Source organism: Odontomachus brunneus, unplaced genomic scaffold, assembly GCF_010583005.1.
Source record: "Odontomachus brunneus isolate Ranch 3 - 2012 unplaced genomic scaffold, Obru_v1 Obru_scaffold_017, whole genome shotgun sequence".
Taxonomy (NCBI): Eukaryota; Metazoa; Arthropoda; class Insecta; order Hymenoptera; family Formicidae; genus Odontomachus; species Odontomachus brunneus.
The window spans coordinates 2960469-2970891 of NW_022639467.1; the positions used below are offsets into that span (position 1 = coordinate 2960469).

General features: G+C 40.3%; 2 protein-coding genes across 5 annotated transcripts in view; one reads left to right on the plus strand and one right to left on the minus strand.

Moving 5' to 3' along the window:
• Nucleotides 1-711, minus strand: part of LOC116841658 (ATP-dependent RNA helicase p62-like) — an 8492-nt gene extending 7781 nt beyond the window's left edge. For both annotated transcript variants that reach the window (XM_032809882.1, XM_032809881.1), the window contains exons 1-2: nucleotides 598-711; nucleotides 363-431 (exon numbers count right to left, since the gene is read on the minus strand). In XM_032809882.1, coding sequence (XP_032665773.1) covers nucleotides 363-364 — 2 coding nt within the window. In that variant the 5' untranslated portion in view covers nucleotides 365-431; nucleotides 598-711. The remainder of the gene's footprint in view (nucleotides 1-362; nucleotides 432-597) is intronic.
• A 5415-nt stretch (nucleotides 712-6126) lies between these two features.
• LOC116841601 (coronin-2B-like) overlaps nucleotides 6127-10423 on the plus strand; it is a 9819-nt gene continuing 5522 nt past the window's right edge. Inside the window, exons 1-6 of one of the 3 annotated variants that reach the window (XM_032809712.1) lie at nucleotides 6441-6585; nucleotides 7716-7987; nucleotides 9131-9328; nucleotides 9423-9539; nucleotides 9615-9929; nucleotides 10129-10353. In XM_032809712.1, coding sequence (XP_032665603.1) covers nucleotides 7970-7987; nucleotides 9131-9328; nucleotides 9423-9539; nucleotides 9615-9929; nucleotides 10129-10353 — 873 coding nt within the window. In that variant the 5' untranslated portion in view covers nucleotides 6441-6585; nucleotides 7716-7969. Of the gene's footprint in view, nucleotides 6586-7138; nucleotides 7419-7715; nucleotides 7988-9130; nucleotides 9329-9422; nucleotides 9540-9614; nucleotides 9930-10128; nucleotides 10354-10423 lie in introns of those variants that run through there. The other 2 variants (XM_032809713.1, XM_032809711.1) reach the window with 2 other exon arrangements.

The window sequence follows — 10423 nt, forward strand, 5'->3', positions numbered from 1 at the left end:
TTTTATATAAAAAAAAATATATATATATATATATATATATATATATATATATATATATATATATATATATATATATATAATTTTTTTTAGATCAAAGAACGCACAATAAACTTTTATTGATTATTCGAAGTGGTAACGTATGGATAACTAGATTCATATTCGATCGGGAACTCATTACACGTGGCAAACTTTTCATATTTTGTAACGGAAACTCCCTTTCCTGTGGTAAATCGATAGCCCAACGCATTATATATACGTCTTTTTCGCGCAAATATCGCAAACATGAAGCCAAGAACGATAAATGCATTAACTTTCTTGCACGTATGACGCAACATATTACAAGAAAAGTACCATCTACTCACATGTTGAAATGTCCGTTCAAGTTGATGAATCGTAGATAATGCTCGTCGTACACAAAGGCGGCGACAAGTCTGTAAAAGTTACGTTGAGAAAGTAAGACGGACAATGTCGCGCGAAAATATAACCAACTCGAAGCAATACTGTTCGGGGATGCACACGAAAAACCGAATAGCTGCAAACGCCCATACTAACGCCAACAGAACATTAAAATCTACTGAAAAACGTGAGACAACTTACCGTATTAAGGACCACGTGAGAAATGGTCGAAGGCACACAGGCGCGGATGGTATACTATGGAAGGCGTACAGCCATATTTCCCTCTTTATGCGGAATTCACACTGGGGTGCGTTCGAAAACATCACCCGTGTGTATTTTGTCACCTCAGATCGTTCGAAAATCCCTAGTGGGCACACTGACCATGCGACCATGGCCGTTCGAAAACCGTACTCCGTGGACCACTCGTGTGACTTTTCTCCACTCTCTTTTGCGCGGTGTGAATCGGTGGAGATGGTGGAGAGTGCGCAAAGAGTGCAATACAGTATGAAATTACTAAATTATTTATGGTTTTTTGTTCTTCGAAACATTCGTACAACCATTACCCTTATAGAAATATCATACTAAGAATCATTGATAATTACTTATTATCCAGTATTTTTAATACTGAAAATAAATAATTATCAATGATTCTTAATGGCCGCGTTCAGTAGAACAAGTGATCAGTAAGCGCTCAGTGAGCTCTTGCATCTGATTGGAGTATAGTTGGAGATCTAAAAGAATATGCCAAATCATATACAAGAGCTCCCTGAGCGCTTACTGGCCGCGTTCAGTAGAACAAGTGATCAGTAAGCACTCAGGGAGCTCTTGTATATGATTTGGCATATTCTTTTAGATCTCCAACTATACTCCAATCAGATGCAAGAGCTCACTGAGCGCTTACTGATCACTTGTTCTACTGAACGCGGCCAGTAAGCGCTCAGGGAGCTCTTGTATATGATTTGGCATATTCTTTTAGATCTCCAACTATACTCCAATCAGATGCAAGAGCTCACTGAGCGCTTACTGATCACTTGTTCTACTGAACGCGGCCAGTAAGCGCTCAGGGAGCTCTTGTATATGATTTGGCATATTCTTTTAGATCTCCAACTATACTCCAATCAGATGCAAGAGCTCACTGAGCGCTTACTGATCACTTGTTCTACTGAACGCGGCCACTGATAACTTGTTCTACTGAACGCGGCCAGTATGATATTTCTATAAGGGTAGCCATCACGGTAAGATAAAAAATTTAAATACAGCAGTGTAGGTTAGCCAGGTTTAGGTTTATTTCTATAGTGATGTATATTGTCAGAATATTGTCTTTAAATATAAATAAAGCTTATTAAGCTTTTTGTATTTTATAGGTTCTGAAATTTTCTTACGAGATACGAGGCACGTTAAAAGTCACGAATCAGTAACAATTTGTGAAAAAAAATGGAAAATTTAATCCCGGGTCGTCATATTTTATGCATGGATATTAAAAAAAATATACAAAAGGATGACAAGGGAAATGTCTATATATACGATGTTAAAGGTAAGGAGTAATAAATAAGTATAAATTTCCTTAGGCCTGGTGCCCACGATGCTAGAAATCGATCCGAGTTCTCGGACCGAGGAATATATAGCCAATTAACTTTCCAGATAACATTTTGCTTGCACAAACTTTTATAGAAAAGCGACAATTTTATTGGCTACACATTTCTCGGTTCTAGTACTCGGACCGATTTCTAGCATTGTGAATACCAGACCTTAGTATTTGACTTGAGGTTAGATGATTTTAAAAACGCTTTCGATCAGCCATTTTGTACAACATATATGTAGGCACAACACACATGTAGTATGTCACATTGAGCATTCTTCCATGGCTGTTCGAAAACTCCTCTCGATACCAACTCCACTAACCCCACCAAGCCCATCCACCCAGACCACTTTCCGTCGTGGACTTTCAGTGTTTTCGAACGTACCCCTGGGTGCTTTCCAGTTGCGTACACTGTGTTATACAAAACCAGTTTATTGGTTGCGTATTATCTTACAAGATATTTTAGATAATATGTGACTAATAAACTGGTTTTGTGTACATGTGTGTCAAGTGTATTAAGCAATTGAAAAGCAATTGAAAAGCATCCACTGCGTTCGAGTACTAGGGCTGCGTTCGGAAACATACACTGTGTGCACACTACTAGACGATAGCCGTTGAAGTGAGCGAAATACAAGAGTGAGATAAAAAGAAAGTAAGAGTACTTGAGTGACGAACACAGCATACATTCAATAGAAAAATAATTTTTCTAGAGACTAAAATGCTAGTCGATAGAGTTGTTAGAGACTCTACTATTGGATATCGTCAGCAAACAAACTCTACTATTGGATATCGTCAGATATCCTGCAAAATTTGCATAATAGAGGATTCACACTGCATCCGATATCCGATATAATAAAACAGTTTTCTAAAGGTCGTTCTATATTAATTGCAAGCCGATCGTAAGCAGACACAATTCTTATTGCGACAACTAATCAGAAGCATCAATGGTGCTATTGACGCTTCTGATTGACTGTCGCAACAAGAGTTGCAATCGACTTGCAACTAATGTAGAACGACCTTTACAAAACGCACTCATAGTAGTATTAAGGCCGCTCTACATTGGTCATGTCGTAATGTTGTGAAAACATCGCAAAATCGTAGCATCGTAATGCTCGTGAGTACAAAAATAGTGGGTGCTCGTGAAGACAAAAATATATACTTTTAATGATGAGTATGATTACTTTTTGTGCTATATATATTTTTAACTATATCTAGTTATATATTTTTAACTATATTTTTAACTATATTTTTAACTATATTTTAACTATATCTGGCTTGATAGCTGGATCGCTTTAAAACAACCAGACTTCAGCGTGGAATCCGTTTATTGCCTGAAAGATGGGCCAAGGTTGTGACTTCCGATGGAGCATACTTTGAATAAAGTAAAAATTATTTTTATGTTTCAAATCAATGCGTTTTGTTTATCAAACAATCCGTAAAGTCATACTTGTACATCCAATATATTAGAAAGCTGTTCTCCTATTGGATATCGAACGTCGTACGTCGGACATCGGACGCGGTGTGAATCCTGCGTAAAGCCTGTGTCAAACTACCGACTGCACAGGCCGACCCAACTGCCGACTACGACTGCCGACTCTCAATGGACCAATCACAGTGAGGCGCCAACTCTGATACGGGTTTAAGGGCCTTTGCACATAGAAAAATTTTAACCGTAACCGTAATGGCTCCTGCACACAGAACGCGGTAATCCTTGCTGAGTGGCAGAAATTCGCGTGGCAGCCAATCAATATGCTGGTTTCTGTAATAACCTTCTAGCTTTTATGGAAAAACAACATATTGATTGGCTGTCGCGCGAACTTACACCGCGCAACAAGCATTACCGCGTCTTATGTGCAGAAGCCATAAGGTCGTAAGACCAATCAGAGTTGGTTATTCTCCTTGCGTTCTAGGAATAATCGACTGTGATTGGTCAGTTTTCTTACGATCTTACGATTATGATTAAAATTTTTCTACGTACAAAGACCCTAAGAAATTGACTAATCATACTGGGTTGCGTTCCAAAACTCTACTCGGTCAATTCTAAAGCCAGCGGCACACGATGCTTGTTTTCATGCTGGATTGCTTGCTGGATGAAAATATTCTATTCTGATTGGTGCATTTCTGAAGACGGATCAATCAGAATAGAATATTTCCATCCAACAAGCAATCCAGCACGAAAACAAGCATCGTGTACCGCTAGCTTAATAGCATGTTCAACTGGCTCTGGGTTAAGCTAGTGGCATATAGAAAAACTTATGGTCATTTTCACCATCTTTACCTTAACCGGCTAGTTATTCCGTTGGAACTGACTAATCGCACTTGTCGTTTAACAAGATTAACCAATCACCGTGCACATTTAATCAGTAGTTAATGTAACCAGAAATGATGAAAATGGCCATTAAACAGTAAAACGTAAGCAGTAAGCAAATTGACCAATCACAGTCATTGATTCTTCTTACAGTCCAAGAATCAACGACTGTGATTGATCAATTTGCTTACTGCTTACGTCTTACTGCTTAAGTTTTTCTGTGTGCCACGATCCTTAAGGGACGTCTACATTGGAAGTAAATAGCAAGAAGTAGGAAGCAAGAGTAAGAAATTGACCAACCACAGTCGAATGTGAGAAGAATAATCAACTATGATTGGTCAATTTCTTATTCTTACTTTTTACTTCTTACTGCTTACTTCCAATGTAGACGTCCCTTTAACCCACTCTGGGTTATTCAATCTACGTTTATTGGTCGAACAAGTATTTATAAGCTTTATGATTGGCTAGTAGAGACTTATGACGTCAATAATCGCTCTCGGAGTGATTAACCCAGGGCCAGTCGAACACGCTATGAGTATAGTCTACTCTGAATTTCTGAACGATTTGGCACCGCTCATCTAGTATGTTACACCACATTTTAGAACGATGTTGAATTAACTCCGCTACTCGGAGTTTGGAACGCGCAGCCCTGGACCCCTATTCTTGAAATAGTTGCGTACATGTAAGTTTTACTGCGCAGGTTTAATCATACTATAAAATCATGATATAAATATAAAGGTGTACCAGTCCCGTGGATGCGTAGTCGTCCAAAATAATAGCCAATCAGAAATGTCCAGAAGTGTTAGAATCCAATATGGCTGCTGACAGCACAGAGAGAAACATGAGAGTGGCTACGCCATACGTTTTGGCCGACACCGATTTTCACGCTGTTCAATGCGCCATCTGCACCCATTTTTTAGGTGGAACTACGTTCCTTACACCCATTTTCAAACGCTTCCGGTAAAGTGTCGATTTGTTGTGATTGAAAACATGGACTGTCCATGTTCTTAACCATGCAATTATGCGCTTAGCACGGACACGAATCGCCAGAAAATGGACATAGAATGGACACGCAACAAATTGATACTTTACCAGCAGCCTCTGAAAATGGGCGTAGGGAACGTAGTTCCACCTAAAAAATGGGTGCAGATGGCGCATCAAACAGCGTGAAAATCGGTGTCGGCCAAAACGTATGGCGTGGCCGTTCTCAGGTTTCTCTCTGGTACACACGACGTTGTGTTACATATTATAAAAAATTAAGATGTAAAAGTAAAAAAATATTAACAACATATTATAAGTATTTTTATATAAATAACGCAATGAATATCTAATGCTACAAACTTATACTATATATATTTTTAGTATTATTATTCTCTCTCTCTCTCTTTCTCTCTGTATGTATATATTACAGATTTTAAGTTATAAATACAAATTAGTAATGTACGATTAATTTTGGACATTTGAATTTCGCGGCTGCATTCCTGCTCATTTCTAATTGGTTCACTACACATTACATCTTACGCGTAATCATCACATTGCGTCATCATGCGCAATGGTACACCTTTATATTTACATCATGCTATAAAATAGTAAATTTTTGCGCAATGAAAATTATGTAGACGCAAAAATTTCAAGAATAGGAACTTTGGAGTTTTACAAGAATAATCGATTGTGATTGATCAATTTTTTACTGCTATAGTATACGTGTGCTATTGTAAATGGCCCTTTAGTCTAAAAGGACAACGATCAGCGATATCCAATAGGAACGTAAATTGTGCGTTATTTTATGCGCAAGCGTCATGTCGCCAGCGCCACACGAACATTACGTGGCCGCTTGAATTACGATATGCCGAGGTTTGATCGTGAGTACGCGGTGGTATGCGGTGGGTCGACTGGGTCGATGAACAGCTATGACAGATTACTGATTGAGCGCGGAACGGCGCGGAAGTGTTCGCGTGTGTCTAACTTGCATCGTTATTGTACGTGTTATACGTTATATTCTCTCTCTTTCCCCTCGTAATTAGTAAATAATAAACGAGCTTAGGGAAATAATGCCGGCGAGGCGATGAGACGTTTCGTAGGTCGATTCGTAAACTCGATGTTAAATTAATCTGGGTGTGGAAGCGTCTCGAGGGATCGAAACGACGGCGCTGGTTCTATGGGATACAACATCGCCAACTGTGAAATGATACGAACGAGGGAAGAATTGGCAGAGAAATTGGGTCTGGACGGGTCCGAGGATCAACACACGATTATGAACAACATGGTAGACGCAAGGGCTTGTTACAAGCCTAGCGGCAAAGTAAGTTGACGATCACATCTGCTTGCTGCGTTATATTGCTTCCGCGATTTCTTGCTTTTTTTCAATATTTCCTAGAATATAATGTACATATATCAGAATCATAATCCACATATGGTTTTGCATGCTGCACTATCGTTGTAAACTCGGTATTGCATCCGCATAAATAATGATTCTTTTAATCGGCGAATTAGTAGGTGTTTTATTTATAATTGACGAGTAAACGATTTTTTTTTACTAATCGCATTGAGTAAGCACGATAACAATTGAGGATTAAGATAGATTTTTGGTCGAAACAGAAGTATGATGCAGTGCATGCAGTCAATAGGTAGTGATAAACCAATTCCAAATTTGTGATGTTTGTTCAGATAAGTTATCAATAACCAACTCGACAGACAAACGAGTTCGAGATAAAACTTTCAGACACAGGTTTCCTGTCATGTTAAAATAGAAATTTTTTTCTTTTTTTTTTTTTTTTTTTAACACTGCAGCATATAACAGCGCACGCGGGTGTGTATGTGTGCACGGTGCGGGTGTATGTGCGCACATAGTAGGCCGATTACGAACATCATATGACGTTTCAACGACGACAAACTCGGTACTGCGAACGTTGGTACATGTCGTGTATGTACCTAGCACGATAGTTTTTGTCAGTATAAACGAGACGTCTGACGCGAGTGAACGTTCACTGAACGACGCACAGCAATCCCTGCCTTTCATTCAGTATATGTGAATGTGTCTGATTTCGTAGCTTCTTTTTTAACGATCACGAATGGTTTTTAATCGCGCTTGATGCATCGCGATTTAAACTCGCAACGATCATGTGTAACAATAATGTATAATCTCGATTTTATTTAAAAGACTAACCGACTGCACGTGCTAGCGAGATTTTGTTAAGAAAAGAAAAAAAGAAAAGAATATTGTCGCTACTTCGGCAACTATGATGGCCGTTTTCGTAACTTGTATCCAATTTCACTAGCCGTTGTATGAATGTTTGTCTTTTTTTTCATGTCAGGTAAACGTTTCAGTCGGACACGCTCCTGGAAATTGCGTTTCATACTTTGTCGCGATTATATAATTTAACGAGTTTGCTAATCAGGCGCGCAAACTTCATTTCTCTTTGTTTCTTTCAGTAAGAGCGTCGTGAAAGAGCGATCTGTGTAGTTGGTTGCGATATACCCGTGTCTTTGTCTCTTTCTTTCACTCTGTCTCTCTTTCTCTCTCTCTTATTCTTTGTCCCCTCCTCTCCTGAACCTCCTGCACATGCATGAGCCCCGGCTTGTCGATTACCGTGTCACCCTGCACTGGCAACGATCGTCTCACCACCGCGCACGTGTACTCATCGAGCACCGGCTGTCTCGGACGGTAGATCCCGTTTACGTCAAACATGACCAACGATAAACAGGTAAGCATCCTCTTACGTGATTTGCAAGTGGAAATGTACAGAGAGAACTGCGAAAATATGAAATATAAAGCGTTCATTTTCAACGGACCAAAGCTACAAGATGAACATTTTAGCTTTCGAGTAGTTTCAATATTTGCAATGAAATTTAGATTAAGCGGAATGAAAGTAGTGTAGATCACATGTTAAGTCGTTTCAACTCTGAGCGACTTGACAGAAAAATCTGAGAAATTCTTTTTTCCGAAAAATTTCCGCTCGAAACGGCTGAAATTTTGCGCTGCTTGTTGTCATCTTGTTGCGAATATTATTGCGCATGACGTTCTTCGCTATAGATATATTTCAATGGGTATAGAATCTTTGACAATTTTTAGGATTGCTTTTTTCTTTCGATATGCGAAACTGTGCAATGCACGCGAGTATGCACAGTTATTCGTTACAACTTGCCTCTTGTAAGTTTGTTCGCAAAGTCACTTAGAGCGGTTTTGTGTCACATATCTCTTACGTTATTTGCGCTTTATAAGGAATAGGTGATCAATAAGTGAGTAAAAGAAAAAGAGAGAGAAAGAAAGACAACGTAATTATATAATACACTAGTTATAAACACTCGACTTGCGGTGTGTCTCGCGAGTTTGATACATTTCTATCACGGAACAAAGTACAGATCAATCCTTTCGCGTGATTCTTCCAGTTTTCGCGATTCGCTTAATCATTCTTTATGGGAAAAAGTCGCATAATTCGCTCTGTCTCGCTGCGCTACACTGCACGCGGCAGTAAAAATGATTCGCGTGGCTTCGCGAATAATCAAGAGATTTCACATTCGCGCCGTCAATTTGTCTCGATCGTCTCTTTCTCTTTCTCCACATGCACCGTCCTCTTCCATCTGCTCGCACTCCGTGCCCGTTCCCGAGCTTTACCTCGTTATTATCAGAAGCGTTCGTTAAAGATTCATCCAACTGTCGGTCGGTGATGTTTCTCTGTCCGCGAACTTTCTTTCTTTACGGTTGCTGAGTAAGAGAGAGTTCTTTTTTTCCGAAAATAATACACGAACGTATATATTTCTTTGGAACATTTCTTCGTGCGTGTCTCATCGCAGCGTGGCTGCGCGGAATGTGACAAAATGTCAACTGTCTAATGATGTACTTGCAGTCGTGGTTTCGCGGCGTTCGAAGCAGCAAATTCCGGCATGTTTACGGCGTGCCGGCCAAGAGAGAAAAATGCTACGACAATATCAAGATCACGAAGAATGCCCACGATTCGCAATTCTGCGCTGTGAATCCCAAATTTCTGGCTGTCGTGACGGAGGTTGCAGGTGGTGGAGCGTTCCTGGTGTTACCATTGGATCGCGTGAGTTGGCCATTATCGATTCATCGATCGTTCTCACCCTACGCGCGCACGAAAAGAGAAGTAATTAATCTCGTTGTATATTTCAATTCTGCAGACCGGACGTCTCGACTTCAACGCGAGTCGAGTGACTGGTCATACCGGTCCCGTCTTGGATATCAAGTGGAATCCGTTCAACGACAACATTATCGCATCCTGTTCCGATGACTGTACTGTAAGAAAAGTTTATCGCGTACATTTGTGTCGGCAATTCTTCCTACTCGTAATCTTTCGTACGATCCTCATTTAGATCAAGCTGTGGCATGTACCTGACGGCGGACTCTCGAGAAACTTGACCGAATGGCTGGTGGAGCTGCAAGGGCACAAGCGACGTGTCGCTTACATCGAGTGGCATCCGGTAGCTGAGAATGTGCTGTTCAGCGCCGGTTTCGATCATCTCGTTATCGTTTGGGATATAAACAGATGCGAGGCGGTGAGCGTGATCGATAGGCATCCCGACGTAATCTACAGCATATCGCTGAATCGCGACGGCAGCCTACTGGCGACCACTTGCAAGGATAAGAAACTGCGTGTTTTCGAACCAAGGTCCGGTATCGTTGTTTCGGTAAGTAATGATCAACAGCGAGTTAGAGAGAGTGATCGAGTAAGCCGAAAATAATATTTCAGCCGTAGCTACTGTGAATCGTAAATTTTCAATCAAATCAAATTCTAAGATAAACGATAGCCGGCATGAGAAATATACGGAATATGCGCAAAATACTCATCTTTGACTCTCTCTCTCTTTCTCTCTTTTTCTGTCGCAGGAAGGGATTTGTCATGCCGGCACCAAAGCGAGCAAAGTGGTATTCCTTGGTAGCTCCGGACGTCTCTTAACCACTGGATTTAGTAGACACTCAGACCGACAATATGCGATATGGAGTCAACACGATTTGACTGTTCCATTGATATGTGAAACCATCGATTCATCGAGCGGGGTGGTCTTTCCGTTTTACGATAACGATACGAATATGGTGTTTCTAGCTGGAAAGGTTAGGATAATTCAATATAAGGAAGGTCCTCTCTCTCTCTCTCTCTCTCTCTCTCTCTCTCTCTCTCTCT